Source organism: Cyprinodon tularosa, unplaced genomic scaffold (genome assembly GCF_016077235.1).
Source record: "Cyprinodon tularosa strain WSP-4 unplaced genomic scaffold, ASM1607723v1 ctg185, whole genome shotgun sequence".
Lineage (NCBI taxonomy): Eukaryota > Metazoa > Chordata > Actinopteri > Cyprinodontiformes > Cyprinodontidae > Cyprinodon > Cyprinodon tularosa.
Genome location: NW_024038643.1, coordinates 590,397 through 616,449, shown reverse-complemented (window position 1 = coordinate 616,449; position 26,053 = coordinate 590,397). Strand labels below are relative to the sequence as shown.

At 37.6% G+C, this 26,053-nt stretch overlaps 2 protein-coding genes across 2 annotated transcripts; one reads left to right on the top strand and one right to left on the bottom strand.

Annotated features, from left to right (window-relative positions):
* The first annotated feature begins 4,181 nt into the window (after nucleotides 1–4,181).
* Nucleotides 4,182–7,781, top strand: gch2 (GTP cyclohydrolase 2). Its single transcript, XM_038282568.1, has 6 exons — nucleotides 4,182–4,562; nucleotides 5,846–5,955; nucleotides 6,061–6,116; nucleotides 6,598–6,629; nucleotides 6,863–6,947; nucleotides 7,112–7,781. Exons 1-6 carry the CDS (start codon nucleotides 4,265–4,267, stop codon nucleotides 7,239–7,241), a joined length of 711 nt encoding a protein of 236 aa, XP_038138496.1. The 5' UTR covers nucleotides 4,182–4,264; the 3' UTR covers nucleotides 7,242–7,781.
* Nucleotides 7,782–13,427: 5,646 nt separating this feature from the next.
* Nucleotides 13,428–18,420, bottom strand: cript (cysteine-rich PDZ-binding protein). Its single transcript, XM_038282507.1, has 5 exons — nucleotides 18,290–18,420; nucleotides 18,035–18,100; nucleotides 17,182–17,236; nucleotides 16,969–17,072; nucleotides 13,428–13,811 (listed from the first exon to the last, which is right to left on the bottom strand). The coding sequence occupies exons 1-5, from the start codon at nucleotides 18,303–18,305 to the stop codon at nucleotides 13,747–13,749; spliced, it is 306 nt and encodes a 101-aa protein (XP_038138435.1). The 5' UTR covers nucleotides 18,306–18,420; the 3' UTR covers nucleotides 13,428–13,746.
* Nucleotides 18,421–26,053: the final 7,633 nt, after the last annotated feature.

Here is a 26,053-nt window from a genome sequence, read left to right as displayed (position 1 = left end):
TGATTTCTAGTGATGCACCACGACAACAGTGTCTTTCATAAAGCTGTTATGATGACTGTCATTTCATAAGTCTAAGATGTTGATAATTTTATAAGAAACATCACAGCTAAAATTAAAATAAGAAAGTAGTGTATTGTCCACTTACCTGTCTGTGTTTCTTCTGGATAATCTTCACAATCTTTTGATTTTGAATCCCTTCACCCAGAGTTATTCAGTTTAAAATGCTGCAATGTAGATTTTTTTTTTGCATTATGAGCAAAATTGGAGTGAAATTTTTAATCATCCTCAAAATACAGTTATCTGTTTTTTTTTTAGGTAAACGTTTTTGTAAGTATTGATTAGGTATAACATAATTTGTTATTATGAGAATTCCTGACACTAAAATGGGAGCCCAAATGATTTTTAGATATCATGCACTATTTCTGTGAATTCTGCTTTAAGTAAGGAAGAGCTTGGTCAGAGTATCTTTAAAAATAAACAAAAAACAAAAAAAACATCAAGCAATTAAGGATGTATCAATATATTCTCTCAAAATTTCACTTTTATTTGATAGACCAACATAAAGTAGTGCGTGTTTGTGATGTGGAAGAAAATCTACAGATAGTTTGTTTCTTTACTTAGATAAATTTTAAAAGACTCTTTCCTCCAGAGTCAGTCTTTTCTATCGCCTCCCACCTTCCTCTCAGCTTTGAGTCCTTTTGAGTTTGTGCCTTGTAGGGTTGCCACATCAATAATCAGCAACCACCCACTTTGCCAACTATGTTTAGCACAGTCTATTTTAAATGCTTGCCACAGATTCTCAACTGTACTCTGACTAGGCAATTCTAACACTAGAAAAAGCCTTGAGGGCTCAATAGCAGTTGCTTATCCTTATGGTAATTGTCTGGAATGTAATCCTCTGACAGCTTTTCTTCTAGGATTTCCTAGAAGAAGTTAGATCCACTCATTGCCCTATTAACACTAATCAGCTTCCCTGCAGATGCAGAAGGAAAGCATACCCACAGCATGATGCAGCCCCTACCACAGTCTACTGTGGAATTGCTGTGTTCAATGGGATGTGGAGTGTAAGTTTAGGGTTGTATCTGAGGGATTTTACAGCTCTTATTGAGGTAACATGAGCCGATTGGCTGCACTAAATAATGCTCTCCTAACCAGGTGGTGGCTTACTTTATGCATTTGCATATGATGGATTTAGAAAATTTTTGGTGAGACATCACAGCTTGACAAATTGTTTAACAATATAACCTAATCCTCTGTTAAATTACTTAACAGTTTTCCATCTGAGTTTTCTGCTGTGTCTCTTGGTCTTTAGATAATTACCGTTTATTCACTTTAGTTTGATAGCAAGCCTCCCAGGTCATCACAGAACATCTGGATTTATAGTAAAATCAAATCACACCTAAGTAGACTTTTTTTTTTGGTGATTGAATTTCCTATAAGGGTATCGGATAAAAAAAGGACAGAGGAGAAACACAAATTATACTTTTCTTTTTTTTTATTGTAAAAACGTAAAAATAATAATAATAACACTCAGCAATGTAAAAAGTTCAGTTCCAGTCGTATAAAACAGCCTTAAAACTATCCCACATCTATCATTTTCAGAGGTTGCAGAGCAATCCACATGAAAGTGATCATCCTTTTTTTCTATAGAAAGTAACCAGCCTTCTTTGTCAGCTTTTTAAATATTCTGAAGTCGCTTTGCTCTGACCTTGCAACCCAAACAAATGATGGCAGAAGGACTCGTAATGTGTTGGTTCAAACCAAACCTAAGCTTTCGGAGGGAATCAGCTCTATGCCCTCTTTTTAGACAGCTTCACAATTGTATCTTTAGTCCAGTCTTTTACGTTTAAGGAAGGAAGACCATGATATTTTCACTCCTCCACCACCTCAACTAAATATCAACTTAATAGTTTGCCCTGAAATCGTAGGGTTGATGGTTCAAGGCTCCAGCTTTCAGTGTCTTTGTGTCTTTGGGGAAGACACTGAAAGCTGCATTGCCTACTGATGGTGGTTAGAGGGCCTGGTGGTGCCAGTGTACGCCCCATGGCAGCTGTGGCTACAATGTAGCTCACCACCATCAGTGTGTGACGGTGTGCATGAATGGGTGAATGACTGAATGTAGTGTAAAAAGCCTTGGTCAAGTTTTCTGACTTGAAAAAGCTCTATATAAATACAGGCTGTTTATTATTTACGAACTTCCTGACTTGTAAACTCAATAGATTAGTTCATTAGACCTGCCTTGCAAAGCAAAATAACATTAAAAACAGCTATTATGCACAGGATTCAGTACAGATTATTTGACACTTTAGCGAACAACAGTAACAGTGATTACCCACATATTCAGAAACCATTGCAGAGTGGTTAGCCCGGCGTTCAGGTGTTAACCCCTTCAAATTCTTAATTGACGTTGTTTGAATCATCAATGAACCCTCGAAAATGAAAATTAATCTTTCTTAAAAAGCTCAAAATTAACTATTTATTGGTTATTATGGGAGTATGCAAGATTCTCACCTAGAGAATGATTGCATGGTTTTAAAAAATGCAACAACATCTACTATATAAAAACTATGGTTTGCACATTATTTCCTTTGGTTAGTTTAGTTTATTATGGTTGTCTTCTGTTGCCTATTACTTTTCTAAAACTTAGACTTGATTTGCCAATTTGATAAACCCTAAATCAATTTAACCACATGTAGGCATCAAGAAACAATTTATAAAGACTCCATTTCAACTTTCAACGCTCTAATTTGTTTTCTGTCATTCCTCTGACTATTTAATCTGTTTTTGGGGCCAGGGGCTGTTTCGCTAACTCTCTGACATGGAACTGCTACTCTCTCCTAAGTGTTTGCACAGAATTTCTACGGTTTTCTTTATTTCAGGTTGAGGGTTTTGAGACATGATGACATGGGGCTTGTGGTGTGAATATTTTATTTTATTCATTGCAAAACCAGGTAAAGACAAGATTAATCACAGCCTAAAACTGATATAAGTGGGTCCTACTTCATTTAAACACTGATCATTCACGTCCACCATTATGATTCACCATGGGGTTGCTGTGTTCAGAGTGATGTGCAAAGCTAGTTTTGCAGGATCTCCAAGAAGTTTAATGTTTGACCTATTTGACCGGTGTCCTTTCCACATGTTGCTCCCTGCTACCATTCTAGTTTCAGTTTAATTAGCAGTTTCCTGATTGATATATCTTGGTAGATTTGCTGTTAAATCAGAATCTTTCCAATTTCACATGACTGATGTTCAGAGAGCTCTGTGGGAAGTTCAAAGGTGGACATTGCAAAGGATATTACTGTCAATTTCTTCACAATTACTTCCATAACCTGAATTGTTTTGGCTGTTTTTCTTGAATCTGTTTGTTCACTAAGATATTTCAATAAACATTTAATGGCCTTACTAAAGAACCAGATTAAAACTGAAACTGGTGGACAGCAATTTATTAGATATCTGGATTTCAGTTTGGCTTAGAAGAAACAATTTAAATTAGATGTTTTTGTTTTTTTTTTGTTTTTCCAAAAACACCTGTCATAATTTTTTATTTTAATCTGTAAAAATAGATAAGTAATGCACCTCCCGTTTGTCGGTGAAATCAAGCAAATCAATTAAAGTCTCAGTGTAATTGTGAAATGACTCAATTGTGGAAAAGTTCAAGGGAGTCCAAAACTTTTGTAAGGCACTTAATGTGCATTAAAGATCTCTTTAAGGTCATAAGGTGAATTCATGTGTTTACCTCTTTATAATTAAAGCGCTAAATCTTTAAATCTAGACCTGAATGTTCAAAAGATGGTTGGTTTCTTTGTTAAAAAGTCTTTTAGAGATAAGTTCGTTAACCATTTCAAATTATATACAGAGAAGAGATTTTGGTCAGGAGTGCTTCTCACTGTGACTCTAGGCATTTTCACTTTAACTTTCCAAAAAAGAAGCAGAAAAAAATGTATCATGAGCCTTGAGAGATTTTTAAGAGACTTTTTTTTTTTTTTTTTTGCAAAGTCTCATAATTTAACCAAAACAAATTACTTGGAGATACGCCTAATGAATTCTGTGTCAAGTGATGCCTCACGAATACAGGAGGGGAAGGGCTGCGGTCTCTGTGATGAAGGAGGGAGGGATTGAGGTTTGACGCTGCAAACCTGCAAAAGGCTCCCTGCAGGCTTTATAAAAGCAGAGCGCACAGAGAGCGCTCCCAGCCAAGCAGCCCCTTCAGCTTCTGCCCTTTCTCCTGTTTACTGAAAAAAAAAAACACCTGGAAGCCAACATGAACTCTCACTGCAACGGGAAAGTTGGAGAAACCGCGGTGGAGGAGTTCCACTGCAACAACGGCTTCAGCGACCGCATCATCGACACCAAGAAGTCCGCCGCGGTCCACCGCAAGCACGAGACATCCCGCAAGGAGGCCGAGGACCAGTCCCGCCTGCCCGCGCTGGAGGCCGCCTACACCAGCATCCTGCGGCACCTGGGGGAGGACACGGACCGGGAGGGGCTGCTGCGCACGCCGCTGCGTGCCGCCAAGGCCATCCAGTTCCTCACCAAGGGTTACCATGAGACCATCGAGGGTGAGTTTCACACGATTATAAAACCATAATAATAAAACAGTACTAGAAACAAATCGACCAATTAAAGAATACTCTAATTGCCATTGCTAAGGGCCCCTAAACCATCAGGGGCCCTTTAATCACTTCTTGAAATTGGGAACTTTCCTTTACAGAAGGAGCATATCATTAAATCATATTGAATGCTTTCAGCATTCAAAATAAAAAGACATTAAAATTAAAAGCTCACAAGTTAAAAAAGTAAAAAAAGAAAATTCTTAATTTGGGAAATAATTTTCTAACTAACTGATGCTACAAATGTGTTTTCTTTAGTTTTTGATCAGTTTATCCAAACTATTAATAATTCATGATTGCTTTTAGGGTCTGCAAGTTAAACTGCACCTTTTCTCCCAGATCCCACCTAATCTAAACTAAGAGACAGGCCTCAAAGTTTTTAATAGTTGTACTATTTAAAACATTTTTATTTTTGCCTCTTAACAAAATTTGTGTTAAAAATCATACAGAAGGATTTCAGTATCTATTTGTCTCCTGTTTTTGCAGGCCATCATTATATTATATTAAATTAATTTGTTGCATGTGTTTCAAAGATGAATATAATATGTGAAAATATATAATGCAAATATGTTTTCACCATTTTTTGTTTTACATTTTGAACTTTGGCATGTTTTTTTTAGATTTAAGCCTCCTTTTTTTATATGTTGTTGTAATTACTGCCTTATTTACTACCTTATTTTACCTGGCGTGGATTTAAAATGTTTAATCAGGATGAAAAGAAAGGAGATTTTAGAAAAGTGTTCCCCTTCTTGTGTTATTTTATACCAAGTCAAAATTCTGTTTGAATTATGAATTCAGTTAAAAATCAGTCTACATTTGAACAGTATGACCAGATTTCCTATGATTTTTAAAAAATCTAAAGTCGCTCTAATGCCAGAAAAAGCATTAGGAGGGCCCTTTTTGCATTTCCCCAAAAATAAATAAAGATTTACAACAGGGATTTAAGGAATCAAAAGCCCAAATCACTTCAACTAATAAAAATTTGGAGTTAAATTGATCAAATATTAGATATACCTTAAAAAACAGTTAAATGGCTCTTTAGTTCACTGCCAGACCTTAGCCATAGAAATTATTTGTAGATAGTGGCAAAAAGAAATCTTTGACTTTCTAAGCTCTGGGGACAGCCCATGTAGAAAGGGCTCCCTTAGCCCAGAAACAGTTTCAAGTCAAACTTGATGTTTCCTTTAGTGTTATTCCAATTTTCTTAGAATTTTTTTTCCATTGCCCTACAGACATCCTGAACAATGCTATATTTGATGAGGACCACGACGAGATGGTGATTGTGAAGGACATAGATGTGTTTTCCCTGTGCGAACATCATCTAGTGCCATTTTATGGAAAGGTAAGGTTTCTTTTTGCATGCATAGGTGGAAAAGAAACAAAAAAAAACCCACCACAGACCTGCTAGGTCCTTCGCTGACCTCTGCTCTTCTTCTCCTCTCTCCAGGTTCACATTGGCTACATTCCAAACAAAAAAGTGGTCGGACTCAGCAAGCTGGCAAGGTAACACAGTGCTCATCATAACCGCTTGCTGTCACTGCTGTTAGTGCCGGGTGACTGCATTCTTCTGTTATCTTAGTGCTTTGACCTGGAGGCTTAGAGTCTGAGCCCGCTGGCCATCATCTAGTCTCTTCATCTAGCAGAATGACAGTCAAAAGTCTGAAAGCTATCCGCTTCCAGCCATGAGAAAATCCTTTCAGACGCGTGGGATTCGTAGTTATTATCACAGCCTCTTTTGTTTCCATCTTCTCCCTTTAAAAATCAGAGTAGATCAGAACTCACAAACCTAGGATGACTGCAATGGAGCTTTTGCTAGTCTCATTCTGAGAATTCTGCATGGTGAATCATTCACAGATAAAGGATCTATACAGTTCGGAGGCCCTGTTGGTCAAGGATCGATGCCAGTCTGTGTTTATCTAAAAGATTAATCATTATTACACCTGATCTGTAATCAACCCTCTCCTCTTTGCTTTGCTGTCTGTAGGATTGTGGAGATCTTCAGTCGACGGCTTCAAGGTAGGCAGTACCCCGTGCAGCTGTGATAAAGGATTAGAGTTGAATTGGATAAAAAAAATAATAAAATAGAAAATAGACTGATGGAGGCTTCTGCCACTAAAGCACAGAAGAGGTTTCATAACGATTTCAGATATTTTTGTTGCCAAGCAGTGAAGAGAATGTTTTGTTGAGACGGTGGCAGCACCATCATAAACCTTTAAAAGAAATTAATGCTTCAATTCCTTATCTTTCAGTTCAAGAGCGTCTGACCAAGCAGATTGCTGTTGGAATATCTGAAGCTCTGCAGCCAAGAGGTGTAGCTGTGGTTATAGAAGCAGCGTGAGTACAACAGAAAACCATTGACAGGAAATGAAAATGTATTGTCACAGGCAATAAAGCTCTTCTGGTTCGCTTTTAGGGGTGGACAATTCTGTGAGTGTCCCCTTTAATTGCATTAACCTCAGCCTGGGAAATCTGACCAATTGCATTCTTTCTTTTTGCAGCCACATGTGCATGGTGATGCGCGGTGTCCAGAAGATGAACAGCCGCACCGTGACGAGCACCATGCTGGGAGTTTATCTAGAGGACCCCAAGACTCGGGAGGAGTTCCTTGCTCTTACAATGCGTGCCTAACTGACCACGAAATGCTCTTCCTTCCTTTGCCGCCACAGCGGACAGAGGGCCAGATGGGGAAGAGAGACAAAAGTTGCAGCTCCACCTCCAGCCTGTTGAGTTAACCTCATAATACCGAAGCCTGAAAGATTTTTGTTGAAATCACTGTGAACCCAACAAATTCCTTGTGCCTTTAATACCTATTATACAATCTTACATGGAAATATAGTTGTGAAACGTGTGCAATACTGTAACATGGCAACATAAGACACATAACACTTTTTATTTCTGTTTAGTTTTTTTCTAAGTGGAATTCCATTGGTGCTTTTCCAAAGTGTTATTTCCTTACCTTAACACTGTGTTCAGAATTCATTGACTTCATCCATGCAACACACTGTCATTTATAAATACTTTTTTTTTAATCTTTTCAGTTTAGTGACATTTTGATATACCAAACGAATTATATCTGAAATCCAGAGAGTAAAGCCAATTATTGTAAATCTGTGATCAGAGATGATGTTGTGTGTTCTGAGATCTTTAATAAAGCATTCTAAACAATAAGACCCTTGAACCCTTTATTTTCTGCAATATTCATTTTTGTTTTATAAACAAACATACCTTTGATGCATCAGTTATTAACTTATTTTTAAATTTCAGTCATTTGATCATGGAGCCATCCATGGAATTACAATTTTCCTTGAGTTTGCCCATTCGTTCTGCCCTGCAGTCAACAAGCTGCAGACAGACTTGCAGATGAATGAATGTTATTATAAAAAAAAAATGGAAGCGTTTATATAAACTTTTTTTTCTGCAACAAATTTGCTTCACGGTCTAGATTTATTCAAGAGATTGAAATTGAAGCATTGCGAAGAATCTTTAACAAACTTCATGCTGGCCTGTCTTAGCCGTTTAAAAATAATTAGCTCTGGTGTGTTTGTGGGATCATTGTCCTTTTTTAAAAAGCTCATAATTTCCAAGCTTCAACCAACTGTCGATCTGAGGGAAAATTTGAGAATTATTCCTTTTTTTCATGTTCCATCCTTTTTTCTTACTATGTACCAACACCACTTGGAGCAAAATGAGCTGACGCTATGATGTCTAAGGTTGAATCCTTCACTTTGTCATTTTCTTCTATAATCATATAACTTTTTTTCCTTTTTTTTGTTTTAAATCTAGCTAAACGTTTTAGTCATGCACAGCTTATTTCACTGGGGATAATGATGTTTCCTTATTTTCTGCTTTGATAGCTCCTGGGTTTTCTTAAACAAGCTAACACATTATATTTAATATAGGACTTTCACACTATGTTAACCTGAATAGAGATCAGAAGGGGTTTTGGAATAGAGGATATATGCTAACATCAAGTTTATACGCTGCAACCAAGAAACCAAACAGTTCCTGGCTCCAATTCTGGGAAATGGTTCACACCTCATTTAAACTAAGAAGTGTGTCAAGAAGTCACCCCAAGGCTTAATGGTGGATAACAAAAATCATGTCATTGAAGAGTAACTCGCAAAGGAAAACCGAGTTAAATGTTCGTGAGAATGAACGAATTCCAGAAAAAAAAGGAAGTAAGTTCCTTTATCATTTCACCACGGAAAAAGTACTTAGAGATGCATCATTAATATCCCAGGATTAGATGAGTACATCTTAACGGTATAGTGGAGTATGTTCTTTTTCCGGGTGGCTCATCAAAATAAGTGGTCCTCCTAATTGTCAATCATTCTGGTGAGGTGTTTATATAAGGCCGTCCTATATGCTCGTCCCCAATTTCACTCACCGCCCGGTCTAACATAGTGGAGAAATTGCAACTCTTCTTTAGGAAAGTAAGCTTGCATGAGCGATGCAAACAGTGTGCATGAGGAGAAATGGGCTAGTGAATACTCTCGCATGCTTTTAATAGGTGTTCCCTCTTGGGAACGAGTAAAGAGTTGTGCATGTGCAAGTGGAGAGGTTTTTTTTTTTATTGCAAAAATACTCCACTATCCCTTTAACTTCTGACTAAATTTATCCAATAATTCTTATAAAACCCATCGGTCCCAAGCTTAATTGATCTATTAGAAGAGGAACATGTCTCCTAGGCAACAATATGTATTATAAGTTAGAACAAATGAGACTCAGGTGCCCTAAAGTACCTTACCTTGCCTTGCAGAAGTATTGAAACCATTCTAGCTCTGGCTCTAGGTTTACAGTTGTTGTACTAGAATATTATTGTCTTTAATTCTAACAGGATTTCTTAGAGTTTGTCTTGTAGTTACATCCATACATCTATTCATAGACCTAATTGGCTTCTGTTACTGCTGATGAAATAATCTCCACAGCATGACACTACCACCACCATAGAAAAACCCTCAGTGGGAGTGTTGGCCTAGTAGTAAATGCAGTGCGATTGTGCTCTGAGAAGGTTGAAAGTAACCGTATGATCCCCACAGCCTGCGCTCTGGGTTCCTGAGCAAAACTCTTAACCCCTGATTGCTCCCCGGGTGCCAGACAATGGCAGCCCACTGCTCCCAAAGGGGATGGGTTAAATGCAGAGATACATTTCTCCAATGTCAGAAAAATAAATTTCAATTATTATTTTCTTCTTCTCTTTTGGTGCCTTTTGAAAAACAGGCTCAGCTTTTGGACATAACTCTAGAATAATGACACCACCCTTTAAAAGAATCAGTGGCATCTTCAAGATAGTTTTTCTCCATTATAACGTTTATAATAAATCACTTTATTTTGTTTTAATATTTATTTTCATAAGTAAATTCTTCTTTTGGATGCTGCACTATTTCTAGGTAAAACGTGTGAAACCTTCTCCCAGTTAAGCATTTACCATCAGAGAAAAGAAAGGTGGTGTTAAAAAGTAAACTTAACCGACGAATTGGTTTTATTCATCTATTAGTTTTGTGTTAGGGTTAATACAGAGATCTCAATGTAAAGTTTAATACCACTACTAATAGTAGAACAGTTTAAATGTTTGGCTGCCATGTTCAGGCACCAGAAAACCTCAGCTCTGAGCACTCAGTTGGTGCCAGAAAGGTCTGCAGTCTGTTACTAGTAATACTGCTTTGCAACCAAGGTGTGATTTGATCAAAAGAACTCTTTTTATAGTAACATTTATAGTTTTTCTGCATGTTTTGCCAAAAGCCTCTCGAATATTCTCCATAACTGGCTAAATCGAGGCTTTGTATGTCTGGTCATCAAGCACTGTAAACCCAAACATTTAAAGTATTAACTGAACTGAGTACTTAAGACTTAGCCTTGTAAACTAGCCCCAGCGGCCAAAATCATTTTTGCATACGAAATTACACATTTTATCTCACATTTAGTCTGGTTTATCAGGCTACTTAAGAGTTATTATTTTGAAAAACTCTGCTAACTTAAATGTGTTGACGTAGTCTAATGTGTTCTTGTTTAGTAGATTTAACTCTACGGATTAGTCTGAATTAATGGTGTATCAATCGAACATAATTTAAGGGAACATACAATGGAACAACTTAATTTTAATGAAGTACTTCTGCAAATGACATTAGACGCCATTGTTAGTTGATTAGTTGACAGTAGGTGTGGTTAGCGTTGCAACACCATATGTGAGATTGCAATTAGGTTTAATGAGGATTGTTTAACTTGTGCCCTTTCAGATAATCTTTAATAGTACCAGAAAAGATTAATGGAATATACAGGTGCTGGTCATAAAATTAGAATATCATGAAAAAGTAGATTGATTTCAGTAATTCCATTTAAAAAGTGAAACTTGTATATTATATTCATACATTACATACAAACTCATATATTTCAGATGTTTATTTTGTTTAATTTTGATGATTACAAATGACAACAAATGAAAATCTCAAATTCATCATATCAGAAAATTAGAATATTGTGAAAAGGTTCAAAATTGATGGCCCCTGGTGCCACACTCTAATCAGCTAATTAACTCAAACCACCTGCAAAAGCCTTTAAATGGTCTTTCAGTCTAGTTCTATAGGCTACACAATCATGGGGAAGACTGCTGACTTGACAGTTGTCCAAAAGACGACCATCGACACCTTGCACAAGGAGGGCAAGACACAAAAGGTCATCGCTAAAGAGGCTGGCTGTTCACAGAGCTCAGTGTCCAAGCACATTAATAGAGAGGCGAAGGGAAGGAAAAGATGTGGTCGAAAAAAGTGTACAAGCAAGAGAGATAACCGCACCCTGGAGAGGATTGTGAAACAAAACCCCTTCAAAAATGTGGGGGAGATTCACAAAGAGTGGACTGCAGCTGGAGTGAGTGCTTCAAGAATCACCACACACAGACGTATGAAAGACATGGGTTTCTGCTGTCGCATTCCTTGTGTCAAGCCACTCTTGAACCACAGACAGCGTCAGAAGCGTCTTGCCTGGGCTAAAGAGAAACAGGACTGGACTGCTGGTGAGTGGTCCAAAGTCATGTTCTCTGATGAAAGTAAATTTTGCATTTCCTTTGGAAATCAAGGTCCCAGAGTCTGGAGGAAAAGAAGAGAGGCACTTCATCCACGTTGCTTGAAGTCCAGTGTAAAGTTTCCACAGTCAGTGATGGTTTGGGGTGCCATGTCATCTGCTGGTGTTGGTCCATTGTGTTTTCTGAGGTCCAGGGTCAACGCAGCCACATACCAGGAAGTTTTAGAGCACTTCATGCTTCCTGCAGCTGGCCCAACTTTTTGGAGATGCAGATTTCATTTTCCAACAGGACTTGGCACCTGCACACAGTGCCAAAGCTACCAGTACCTGGTTGAAGGACCATGGTATCCCTGTTCTTAATTGGCCAGCAAACTCTCCTGACCTTAACCCCATAGAAAATCTATGGGGTATTGTGAAGAAGAAGATGCAATACACCAGACCCAACAATTCAGAAGAGCTAAAAGCCACTATTAGAGCAACCTGGGCTATCATAACACCTGAGCAGTGCCACAGACTGATCGACTCCATGCCACGCCGCATTGCTGCAGTAATACAGGCCAAAGGAGGCCCAACTAAATACTGAGTGCTGTACATGCTCATACTTTTCATGTTCATACTTTTCAGTTGGCCAACATTTCTATAAATCCTTTGTTTTTATTGGTCTTCAGTAATATTCTAATTTTCTGATATGATGAATTTGAGATTTTCATTTGTTGTCATTTGTAATCATCAAAATTAAACAAAATAAACATCTGAAATATATGAGTTTGTATGTAATGTATGAATATAATATACAAGTTTCACTTTTTAAATGGAATTACTGAAATCAATCTACTTTTTCATGATATTCTAATTTTATGACCAGCACCTGTATATCTTACATTATGATTTAAAAAAAATTTGAAGTGCTGCTGTTGTTAGAGGCTAAGTAGTAATAAATCCAATTAACTTAATTGAGCTCTATATAAGAAATTCAATTGAATACAGAAATCTTATGCCTGAATTATAAGGACAGAATAAAACGGTTCATTAATATATACCCATGATGCTATAACAAAAATATTAGATGTACTTAACTGGATTATTCTATTCAACTTAAAAGTCTTAGTTAATAAAATAGAGGTTTTTAAGACAATCAGTTTCATCAAATAATTGCGGTTCAAATTATTTAACTTTTACAATAAGAGGCAAGAAGCAAAATGGCTCTAGTTTCTATATATTATGTGATTTCAACGCCTCACATTGAGAAAAGCAGATCATCCATTGGAAACAATAAATTTTAATCAGCATCAGCTCAGGTCCTGCTGTATATAGTTATCATTTTTATACATGAACTTGAAACAAGTCAGCATTAGTGGAAAAGTCAGAATATAGTGAAATTTTACTACCTTTTAATTAACTGAATGTGAGTTAATTCAATTCACTACTGTGTAGAAACCTTGTTATTGCAAATGAGCTTAAATGTTTTAGTAACATTAATCACACATTGCTACACTGTACATTATATTACCCATCTTCGGTAGAGCCTTGACCATGCTCGTAAAAACATGACAAACCTTGAAACATTAAAATATTAGTGTGTCCATGTATTCCTAGGCCTGAGGCAGAGTTAGCCCTTTAAATATCAAAGAGGGAACGCTATGAACTACAACCTCCATGTTGGGGATTGAGAAGGGTCACAGCTGACATTGAGGCAGGCAGTTTCAAAATATGATTATATCAGAGTAAACCAATTATTACGACACAAAGAGGAAATTTGTCTTTGCTTGCGTAAGAGGCTAAAATTATACTCCGTTATGGCTGGAGGGAAACAAACCATTTTGCCAAACTGGCAACTTTATTTCACTCAAGTTTAACACAATATATTACATGCACATAAAACTAAAAAAGGAAGAAAAGTTAGTTTAGGTACTGGATTTACAAATCGGACAAAAATCTTCAGCATCCATTATTTTAGAGTCAGGTGATCTGTTTGGAGCTGGCGCTGTCTGCATGTGAATGGAACATTTCCAGTGATGTGATACAATAATCCGAAATAAAGAGAACGGTGTCACTTCTGATGCCTCTTTCTCAGTCTATTTTTTCTCTTCCTGCACTCATGCAAACCAGCAACGCATCACACTGACGTCTGCTTGTAGTTCTTGGTTTCCAGAACCTTCTTTCCACACATCGCACAGATTCCTGCAGATAAAAAGGGAAAAACAGATTAAACCTGTTATTATTATTGCCATAGATTGTGGTGAATATTTAAAGCTTTGTGATTTTTCCCCCACATAATAGATGAAAAAAGGTAATCATAAAGCTGTAGATGACTGAGAAAAAGAAGGGAAATGAGACATGGTGTTCAGTTTTTTTTTCTAGAAGTTAAAAAGTGAAGAGTATGACATGTATTTGTAAACCATGTACTAGATTTTTACTTATCATTTACCCTCCATTTTTTTTCTTAACATCCACCTAGTTTTAAGTAATCCTCGCCTTTTTGCATAGCCAAATAGAAAAGCAAATAACTAAGGAACTGTAAGCTCAAATTTTGTGCATTTTGCACCATTTGAAAGCTAACACCTTTTAGCTTCTAAAAATATAAATTAAAATAGTGTGACTAAAACACAGCCTAAACTACAGCAGTTAAAACATGACTCATAATTGGGTTTTTTAATTCTAGAAAATTATAGGGTTTATTTGAATAGCAGTAACAAAGACATGTTTGAAAATAGATATGTGTCTTTGTTTTACATTTACATTCTACATCGTGTTAACATCAACAACTGCTGAAAATTTCAGATCTTTAGGTATGACGGGTCAACAGCTACGGGACTTTTAACCTCTGGTTTCACCAGCATCTCCAAACCTCTGCAAATGCGCCAGATAATGCCAAATTGTGCTTATTGCTTTAACACAACAATTTTACCCCAACAATCCCACTGGAGCATTTTGAAGGCCACAAAACCTTTTTGAAGCAAATATTTTTTTCATTTTTCTAACTTTCCATCTAATTATCTAATAGTGTGCAACGATCCAGTCACTAATGTGCCGCTATATATGTCCGGGATGCATAATTCAAATTAGCCAAATTAGCCAATTTTATTGGTTATAGAGCCAAACATTGCATGTGGACTTAATAGCAGTCGGACTTTATGAGGAATAATATAAGGGGAACACGCGTAAAGATGGCTGCTGAGAGGGAATGCTTTGACGCTGCAAAGACTGTCTTGGCGTCATATCTCAAAATGTAATTGACAGGGACAATTTTATATTTATGTTAGAAGGTGAGGAAAACAAACATACCAAAAATCAACCGGAAAAGTTTGTGGAAGCTAGGGGAATTAGCAAGACGGTTAGCATTAGCTATAGGGATCGAACTTCTCTGATCACAATGATTTTCTCCTCATGGAATGTATGCTGGATTACTTTTTATCCGTAGACCTTTACAGACAAATGGAATATAAACAATCTAAGATTGGATTTATAGTACGACCTCAGGATCGCTTCAAAGTATGACGACAAAGCTTTACTTTAAAAATTCATATTTAACATGCTGCTATATCTTATTAATTGTGCTTTGGAGCTCATGGTTTCTTTAATTTTTTATTCAACTTGGCAGTTGAAATGTGGAGAATCTAAGCTTTCTTAAGATGTATTACATGTCTAATTTGATAAAAGTTTAACTGGTGTTATTCTCAAGTATACTGCTGTGTTTGATGTAAATAAACAAAACAATGCGCCGGTGACCCAGAGAAGTTAAGACATTAACAAAAAGCTTATGTTATCTGTTGTTAAAGCAGATAAAAGTAGCCCAAAAAGTATATTTTTGTGGTTGAGGAAATGGTAAAACTGTGAGCATGTCTGTAGATTACTCTATTTTCTAGCTGGAGTTGTAGAAAGTGGGTGTAAATGTTGATGTGGGGTAACAGAAGCATTTGTTTTTTGATAAATGTTTTTTTCTCTACACAGTAGGAAGAGCTGGAAATGTTTTTTATTTTAAACGCATCTACTGATTTATATTCAAAATAGTGCACATAGGGGGCAGAAAACAAAAAAAAAAACAGATTTTTGGGGGGAAGGTGACAGAGCTATAACACAAATTCTAAAAATACGACTTACTTAGACCCAAAATATGAATGTACTTAGACCCGCTCTTCATTTGTATACATTGTACTTAGAAACTGCAACGTAATTTGGCCCCGCTTTGAGATGTACCGCTGTTTGCATTTCATCACTCAACTCAAATACTTTACAGAGCTGGCAGCAGCCAACACACACCATTTAAACAGACCAATCAGAACAGCCCTGGATTCAGTTTGAGCATCTTTTGTTTATTTACAGTGCAGGATTTTACCCTATAAGCACGTAGGCCACAGCTGTTGCAATCTTTAGAGGCACCCCTGAACCAGGGATGATAGAAAACACACAAAAAAAGCATAACCTGCTGCTCAGTCAGGCAACCTGTCATGCATCTATAAAAAAGAAATGTTACCTATTAAATTAGTGCAATGTGGCTGATAATGTATCAAAATAAAAGCCTTTTATATCAGTGGATATTAATAATTGTTGATTTAAACAAAAAAAGAACCAGGAGAATAAGGCAGAATTTAAATGTCAAACTATTCAACATAACTTTATACTTTGAAAAGAGGTCAGCCAACCTCGCTTAGCTTGGTCCAGAGAGGTTAGGAGGCTAAATACTTCCTGACGTCCTACATTCCTGCATGTTTCTTGATCAGGGTTTAGTGAAATGATCGGATATTCTTATTTATTTTCTACCGATATTGATCAGGTTTCTACAGTCTTAGTTTTATTGCCTGGCCTTTCTTGAAATAGTTGGCTCTTTAAAGATTGCAAGTGTGGACAAATCGATTACATTTTTACATGACTTGAAGTTACTAATTTGGTTGGAGCCAGGAAAAAAGAAAACAAATATCAGGAAATTATTTACTTGACCTTTCAGATCTGCAACTTCAGGTAATAACTCTGGAAAATGATTCAAAGGGTTATTTAGTTCAGGTAAAACAAACACTTTTCAGCTGTACCCCTTCAAGAATCAATTCTACATAAAATGAAGCCAATCACCTAAGCAAATGCAACGTTATGTCAATTTCCCTCTTCGCACAATTTGGCTCAGTATTGCGTTTCTCTTTTTCGTTTCAAACGTAAGAAGAAAAGAAACACATTTATCTGCAGTCTGCCAAGTGGAAATTTTATCCAGCACTGCACAATGAATTAAAAGGGGGTTGCAAGAAGTTCCTGGGTTTGATTACTGGCCTAGGGTCTTTCTGCGTGGGTCTTTTCCCCATGACCCTGAAGGATAAGTGGCAAAATATGGAGGAATTATAGAAAATACCTTTCTTGTAAGCGCAGCCCTGGCAGTAGTGAGATCCAGGCTGATGAACTGAGCTCTTGCAGATCCTGCAGATAGCAAAGCCCGTCTTGCTGTAAGGGTCAAACCTGAAAAAAACAACAACAAAAAACAATCCAAACCCAAATGCAATAGTGTTTTGAAGGTTGAGATGCCGTAATTTTCATTTTTTTAAATCATTTATCTCGTAATACTAACCTGGCTTTTTTAGATGTCAGCATCTTGTTTTCATTTAACTTGCGCCCTCCACTTTCTAGACAAAATAAAAAACATGACAAAGAACGAGAGAGAGGCTCATTTGTCACAAATATCTAATGCTGCAGAATGTTGTCAGTGAATAAAATGCAAATCAGAGCTGGTATAGTTAAATCAGAATAAACAAAACATATGATGCAAACACAGAGATTAAACTTTAAAGCTTTACATTTAAACTGCTCCACCTACCTTCCCCTAAACTCTAACCAGTCTCTTTATATAAAAACAAAAGGTCTCACAGTATGATGGCATCACCGCTATGTTTCTTATTCAGAATCTACAGACCTAAAGGGTAATTCTTATCTAAATAAAGATACTTTCTACCTTAGTCAGTTAAATAACATGCTGCTGTCATTTTGCACATCCTTGATGTAGCTGCTATTTTCAAATTTCCATTATTGTACAAATGTCCATAGCTGTTTCATGGTTATTTATTCCCCAGGTGCACAATATTTATATTGTTAAAACACTATACAGTACAGTATTAAATTTTTTTTATCTTTTAATTCTTCATTATTATGATTTTAATTCATTTTTTCTATCATCTTTTTGCTGCTGTAAACAACAGAATTTCCCCATTAGGGGACAATAAAGGCAGTTTCTATTCTATTCTATTCTTGAGTCAACTTTACTGCTTCCAGTCATTTCAAGGTTGTGACAATTGAGAGGTATTTAAACAGCTTATTCTATCCAAATAACTCTTGTAAAATTCAGTTTATGCTCCTGTTATGTTTTTCTTCTATTTACAGGAAAAATAAACTTTTTCTGTTATTATTTTTCCATGTTGAAGGTTCACCTGTTGTGTTCCGGGCTCCATCCTTCCAGGTGTCCGGAGTGATCACTCTGCCAAGCTTCTTCTCACCTGAAAACCCCGAAATATATCAAATAAAACGAACGGGAAAGCAGTCAAAACGTCTCTAAAAAAGAATAAAACTGAATATTAGCTTTACATAACGGGTCTCGGCCTTGACATAAGCTTCGTTGACAGAACTAACCATCGTTAGCATCAAATATATACAAGATCAAAAATAGATGAGTAAAATAAACCTACATTTTTCACAAACCATGTCTCCGATGTATTAACTGTAAATACAGAAAGAAAACTCTTGGTAGCTTTTATCTTCCTCTGCTAACAAAAACTTCCGGTGCTGCGGTGACGTTACGGTCTTCTTCTTCTTCTTCTTATGAGATTTTATGGCGGTTGGCAAACTTGTGAAATGTGCATTACCGCCACCAACTGATATGGAGTAAAGCAAGAAAACAGGAAACGATTCACCCCAAAAAAAAAAAAAAAAAACCTGTGTAACATAAACCAACATAATACTAAATCACATTTGCCCATATAATTTTAATTTAACTCTAGGTCATCGTAACTTTGCCAGTTTCTGATGGTCCCATCGGTCCTCCCATCATGCTTCCAACCATCTCCCAGTTCAAATCTTTAATGTCCAGATATTTTTCTGCAGCCTTCACTATTATTTTGATTTTTTCAGTTTTTTTTGTTGTCTGTGCAGTACAATTAATCACTTCCACCATGAAAAGAACAAAATTTGTCTTTTTAACAATTAGTGAGTCTTCATCAATTTTTGGAGATTTCTCTAGAGGTCTGAAATTTGCCGTGTGTTGAACTGTAGGTTTGGGTTTTTCTGACTGAGATGGGAACCTTTTTGCAGCTTCAGCATAGGTTATTCCGAGCTCAAATTTCATTTTTTTTATTTCCTCAGACCTTTTGCTTGCTTCACAACCGCGATAAGCAGCAGTATGTTCTCCACCACAATTACAGCATTTTATTTTAGCTTCTTTTCCACATTTACCATATTCGTGTTCTCCTGCACACCTTCCACACCTCCGTTTCCCTTTACAAACTGCTGCAATGTGACCGAATTTTTGGCATTTGAAACATCTCAGTGGTGGAGGATTGTAGATTTTAACATTATAGCTGATGTAACCGATGAATACTTTGCTTGGTAATTGCTCTTCTTCAAATTTAATTAATACTGATAAACTGTCAGATCTTTCTCCGTTTCTTGTTGTTTTTAACCGTTTTACTTCTTTTACTTTTGCACCGCTTATGTTTTCCAGAATCTCTTTTTCAGAAATATTTAGAGGAACTCCTCCAATGACTCCCCTGCTGATCTTTTTGTTCTCCATTAAGCTGCACTGAACTCTTATCCCGTCAATTTTGTTGATTCGTATTGCTTTGCCTTGCTGGGCGCTGTCTCTGCAGTTAATTAGCAGGTCTCCACTGTACAGAATTCTGGCACCTCTGACTTCTCCAACAAGTTTATTGATGGTTTTTGTTAAGTGAACCGGATTCCAATTTGTAAAAGAGTCTGCCTGATTAACGACTTTGAATATGACTTTGAATTCATTTCGTTGTGCTGTGGAATGTATGGATTGCTCATCACTGGATTGTTCTGAACTAGATTCCCCTTTAACTGATCTCTGTTTTTTCCGCTTTTTCTCATTTTTTGATGTTGCTATCTTCCAACCTTCATTGTCACTATTTCCATCTTCCATCCCACAAGAATCGCTTCCTGTTTCCTCACTACTCACGGCCCAGGACATCTCTCCACAAGCAGCTTCAAAACACGCGCCAACACGTTACGGTCTTCTTCTTCGCCTTTCATATTATGGTAGATTCTTCTATAATGGCGTTTGGCAACAATTTTAATGCGCATTACCGCCACCTACTGGTACGCATTGTGAAACAAAATGACGGTATTCTAGCATATATATTTAACTTTATATCCTAATTTATTATTTTGGCAGTTTAGGATATTATTTTTTAATATCCTAAACTTCTTTTTTCTTCTTAATTTAATAAACTAAATCCTCCTTCTGTCCCTTTTATTTATCAGGTTTATTACCTTTTCTAACCTATCCATATATTCATTAACTATACGATCAATTTACTATTAAAGACGATTTTAACATCTTAACATTTTAAAACACTTTTCAACAGAGCATATTATTAAAACAGGAACTAGTGATATAAGGGTGAAGAGGTGCAATTCAACATAATTAACTAAATATATCCAAATAAAGAGTTTTTGACATCACTCTGAAACATTTTGCACAACTACATCATTTGGTTTAGAAAGCAAAGAGAATTTGCTTTCCATTTAGGAAACTTTCTTAGATTGATAGGAAAAATTTTATTCACAGATGTGGGTATTTTAAAACGATACCCACTTTTTGTCATTGGAAAAATGGTTTTGACTTACACTATATTGCCAAAAGTATTTGCTCACCTGCCTTGACTCACATATGAGCTTAAGTGACATCCCGTTCCTAATCCATAGGGTTCAATATGACGTCGGTCCACCCTTTGCAGCTAGAACAGCTTCAACTCTTCTGGGAAGGCTGTCCACAAGGTTTAGGAGTGTGTTTATGGGAATTTTTGACCATTCTTCCAGAAGCGCATTTGTGAGGTCGCACACTGATGTTGGACGAGAAGGCCTGGCTCTCAGTCTCCGCTCTAATTCATCCCAAAGGTGTTCTATCGGGTTGAGGTCAGGACTCTGTGCAGGCCAGTCAAGTTCATCCACACCAGACTCTGTCATCCATGTCTTTATGGACCTTGCTTTGTGCACTGGTGCACAGTCATGTTGGAAGAGGAAGGGGCCAGCTCCAAACTGTTCCCACAAAGTTGGGAGCATGGAATTGTCCAAAATGTCTTGGTATGCTGAAGCATTCAGAGTTCCTTTCACTGGAACTAAGGGGCCAAGCCCAGCTCCTGAAAAACAACCCCACACCATAATCCCCCCTCCACCAAACTTTACACTTGGCACAATGCAGTCAGACAAGTACCGTTCTCCTGGCAACCGCCAAACCCAGACCCGTCCATCAGATTGCCAGATGGAGAAGCGCGATTCGTCACTCCAGAGAACGCGTCTCCACTGCTCTAGAGTCCAGTGGCGGCGTGCTTTACACCACCGCATCCGACGCTTTGCATTGCACTTGGTGATGTATGGCTTGGATGCAGCTGCTCGACCATGAAAACCCATTCCATGAAGCTCTCTGCGCACTGTTCTTGAGCTAATCTGAAGGCCACATGAAGTTTGGAGGTCTGTAGTGATTGACTCTGCAGAAAGTTGGCGACCTCTTCGCACTATGCGCGTCAGCATCCGCTGACCCCGCTCCGTCAGTTTACGTGGCCTACCACTTCGTGGCTGAGTTGCTGTCGTTCCCAAACACTTCCATTTTCTTATAATACAGCTGACAGTTGACTGTGGAATATTTAGGAGCGAGGAAATTTCACGACTGGATTTGTTGCACAGGTGGCATCCTATCACAGTTCCACGCTGGAATTCACTGAGCTCCTGAGAGCGACCCATTCTTTCACAAATGTTTGTAAAAACAGTCTGCATGCCTAGGTGCTTGAATTTATACACCTGTGGCCATGGAAGTGATTGGAACACCTGATTCCAATAATTTGGATGGGTGAGCAAATACTTTTGGCAATATAGTGTATATTCTAGGTCTCTGAGACTGGTTAAAACTAAGTATGGATCAAATTATCAGCAATGTTGGAACAATTTGATTTAATTTGAGATTGCCCTTTGTTTTTATTGTTTTGAATCTTATTGTAGCAGGTGTTTTTTTTTTTACTCTGAGAACGTATCTTTATTGTCTCTTGTACCCTGTTTATGGTACATGTACCATTTTCGCTTTCCTTGTTTTGCACCTTGTAACGTTTACAATAGAAAAAATGTAAAACTTTAAAGATTCCAATGAAATTAGGATATATATATATATATATATATATATATATATATATATATATATATATATATATGCATATGTAAAACTAAATCCAAGTAAAGTGATAGTGACGTGCAAAAATAGTGCATAAATGTCAATTACAGAGGGGGTCTGTCTGAATCACTCGAGGGAGGCGTTATAGAGATTGATGATCACAGGTTCAATTAGTGGGAAAAAAATTGCAGAGGGGAAATATATATAAAAAAAGTCAAATCAACCAAAACTTTGGCGACCCCCATGCAGTACCTCTAAGGACCCTCTAGGGGTCACGGACCCCCTGTTGAACGCCTCCGTATTTGATTATAATGTGTGGGAATAGGCATAGATATCCATAATAAAGGCCTTTATTATGGATATCTATGGGAATAGGGCTCGGGATCCGCTTTGCATTCTGGGACGTGGTTGCCATGTTGACGGCTACGCTAACAATTTCATAGCGCCGACATAACGTATTTGCACGAGGAAAAGCAGAAGAGAAGAACGATGTTGAAGTCCCAAAAAGGATCCGGAATTTACCGGGATACACTTAATAGAGAAGCCAGGGACCGGTATGTTGACAAAATCAGCATCATAAATAATTTGGATCCGTAAGAGGTTCCAAATAATGAGTGGAGCACCGACGACGAGTTGTTGCCACTGTTCTCCTTCTCGGACGTCTTCGGCTACCTTGTTTGTGGAGTAAGCGCATATACCTCAGAACAATACAGAAGCTACAAGTCCTTGGAGTCTCATGTGCAGTTCACCAATGGATGGGTTCAGGAGCTGCAGCTCATAAAGCCAGCAAACACTGGGAACACAGTGATACGCACCAAGGTAAGCTGTGTTCAGACGAGCTCTGACAACTGCTAGTTTAGCAACTTCTAACCGCTAGTGCTGACAACCACTGACGCATGTAATGTTCTTTTAACTAGCTGCTATGTGTTTCAAAGGTGTAGTTTGTAACGGTAACTGCCAACCCTCCGGGTTTCTCACGTATCTGAGCCTTTTCCTGCTGCAGATGTAGGATCAACATGAACGTTAGCCAGACCCGGCTGCAGAAAGAACTTAAAGGGAGGGGGGCATTCCATTTGATTTACTTCAAGCTTAACACTAGCTTTGTGACCATTCATTCAGTGAAAGGAATCTCAAATCTTTATCAAAACATTTATTCAAATTATTTAAAAAAATTTTAAGAATAATTTGCTGAAATAGAAATCAGCATTTGTTTGATTCTTAGTGTTAGAAAAAAATGTGTCCTGTCAGGTTTTCTGAACCATCTTCTAATCTAGTCTCCCCCAGCTGCTGGTAGAAACAAGATTTTTTATCATCATTCAGAAACTGGATAGGTGTTACATCTGTATTTTGTTGAAAATCATATATTGAACATTGTTATTAATAAAATTTTAAGGAACAGATTAAATAGTCAAAGATCCGCAAAATATAAAAAAATAAACAATAGTGCAGTGCTGTGGCCATTCAAGTTAACTCCTAGTTTGAATCAGAGTCTTTCAAAGTGAACTATTTAGAAAAATGAGTGCAGTATTGACTGCGGGTTATTAAATCTGACCTCATAAAACACTGTAACGGGTAACTTTGAGCTTAAATCATTCAGTCAGAGGCATTATGCAGGTTTAAATGTCCTGTGCTCATTTCATTTCTTTTTCTTTTAAGTGATATAACAATATAACAGCGTGGTTGTTATACTTTACTGTTGTATAACTGTGATTTATATATGTATACACATGCATGAGGGGTTGAGGTTAACGTTTGCTTTCCTGCATAGAATGAAATATAATGGTGTCCTTACCTGCATAATTTATGTCTATTTTTTTTCTCCTCAGGTCTTGCACTCTCAGCGCATTAATGAGACTCCCCTGAAGCCATGGGTCATCATAGACATTTTTTATAAAAAGCATAGTATTTTTTATTATTACATTGTATTGTTATATTTGCATATTATTGCACGTTGTTATATTATTATACAATTATAGATTATATTATTGTATATCATGAAATATTGCATCGCAGCCTTTATTTATACAATTTAAGTAATGCATATTATAAATACTTATATAAGAATTTGCACTAACAGTGTTTAACTGTTAATGTTTACTATAACTACAATTTGTATAATAATAATTTGCAATACCTCCACTTTCCATTTCTCCATTGATGTTTCATTAAGACCGACTTAATAGGATTGAACATTTTGTATAAATACATACTATGTTATTGTAAGTAATTGCACTGCATTTTCATTGCGTCCATTTTTTATTTGTAACCATTTACCTACAAGCATTCAAACTGCACTGCACTGTTCTGCGCTACACTGTGTTCTCAAGTTTCACTACTTGCAAATAAACACTGAAAAGGATCTGATCGTTTGAGACCTCTTGCTTTTGGGTATGGATGCAAAACACACCTATGGCTAAAAAACAACCCACTTGTTAAATGTTTGCTTAGAGTGTATTGTTGATACAAAGAAATTGTCAATTCCATATTGAGCATCAATCTTTTCTTTAATACAGTAATTCATAAACACCAGAATAAAGTGGTTGACTTTAAGGTGTGGAAGTCCAGTGTAGTATTTCACTTTGACGGTGTCTTCCTTCAGGAAATCTTCATCCATTTTTCTCTGGCCAAGCTCACGTTTCAGGGTCTTGTTCTCCTCCAGCAGCCGGTTGATTTCAGCACGCCGGCGCTGACAGAACCTGCTCAGCTCCATCCTCAGCTGGTGTCTCCACTATGGATAAAATAAGGACATCTTTTAGCTAAATGTGCATCATGCAGCTGAAAAAGCCACAGAAGCAACATACGGTGTTGAATCTGCTGGCTCTGTAAGGCTTACCGGGTGGAACAAGGTCATCAATAGCTGTCTCATCCATCCCAGGTGTACTGTCAGTCCTTTGCCGTTTTCTCTTTTCCTGTCTCTCATAGCGTGCAGTCTGTGTGGCCTTTATCTCAGTGTGGCCCAAGTGTAGTGATGGTGCCCAATCCGGATGCGAGGTGTACATTTCATTTGCTGGTTTTCCTGGTGACACAATTTAAAATTATTATCCACAGCAGCAGTGTTGAAAACAAATAGAACAATAATGTTATCAATGATCCTCAATATACACATTATTATATTGTATTATATGCTGGGCCGGATTTTAGCAGGGGCTTACCGGGGCTGCAGCCCGGGGCCCCGGCATTTCGGGGGCCCCGAAGGATGTTTTATATTTTTGTGAATGGATAGTGTCAGAATTTAATCAATGACTACGATGGTTTTGACAGCACAGATTAAAAATGTTCCAATTTGTTCTGACAAACGTCAATCATGAATGCTTGCTTGTTATTGGTCCACTTTTGACGCATCTTACGCATTGGGGAGGAAGAGCGCCAAGGCCAAGGGAATATTATTTTACAATGGCGGACAACAGAAAATATGACAGCGGAGCGCAGAAAAGAAAGAAGAGAAAGGAAAAAGAGCATCGCACCAAAGAGGCGACAAACAAAATGCCTAAACTGACAGGGTTTTTTAAACCTGTTAGCGGAGATGGAGCAGAAACATCATTATCCCCCGCTCCTCAAACCCTTAGCTATAACACCGGCACTAAGATCCCGCCAGAATCTTTAACCGTGACTGAGTCGGTGGCTGGACTGGCGTCTGTGGAGTCAGAGTTGGTGGAAGCGGGATCTTCTTCCGCAGATGGAAAGACGACTGTGGATCCGTACAGTACCGATCCGGCGCATTGGGGGGAAATTGACGAGTCCGTGCGAGCTTACTGGGCTGAGCGAGGACCGGAGAGCTGTCAAAATATGAATGTTGGCTTTCAAGCATCAGAACGGGTGTACAAGCATCAAAAGCGTCACTTCTCCAAATCTCACTTTAAACGCAAGATGTTAAATGGTGAGTACATCGAAAGACCGTGGCTGCTTTACTCTCCATCCACCGGAGCTGCGTTTTGTTTTGCATGCCGCATTTTCACCAATGCTAATACTCAGTCAAACTTTGAAACTGGTTTCAGTGACTGGAAGCACGCGACTGAACGCATGAGAGAGCACGAAAACAGCGAACATCATAGAA

Excerpts from the sequence above, each read along its gene's own strand:
- cript (XM_038282507.1), bottom strand. Across the intron at positions 17,073-17,181 it reads CTGACATCTAAAAAAGCCAG|GTTTGACCCTTACAGCAAGA; the intron begins GTTAGTATTACG and ends TGTTTTTTTCAG. Across the intron at positions 13,812-16,968 it reads GGGCTGCGCTTACAAGAAAG|GAATCTGTGCGATGTGTGGA; the intron begins GTATTTTCTATA and ends TTTTATCTGCAG.
- gch2 (XM_038282568.1), top strand. The coding sequence starts at position 4,265 with ATGAACTCTCACTGCAACGGGAAAGTTGGAGAAACCGCGGTGGAGGAG. Across the intron at positions 6,117-6,597 it reads GGACTCAGCAAGCTGGCAAG|GATTGTGGAGATCTTCAGTC; the intron begins GTAACACAGTGC and ends TGCTGTCTGTAG. Across the intron at positions 6,948-7,111 it reads GCTGTGGTTATAGAAGCAGC|CCACATGTGCATGGTGATGC; the intron begins GTGAGTACAACA and ends TTCTTTTTGCAG.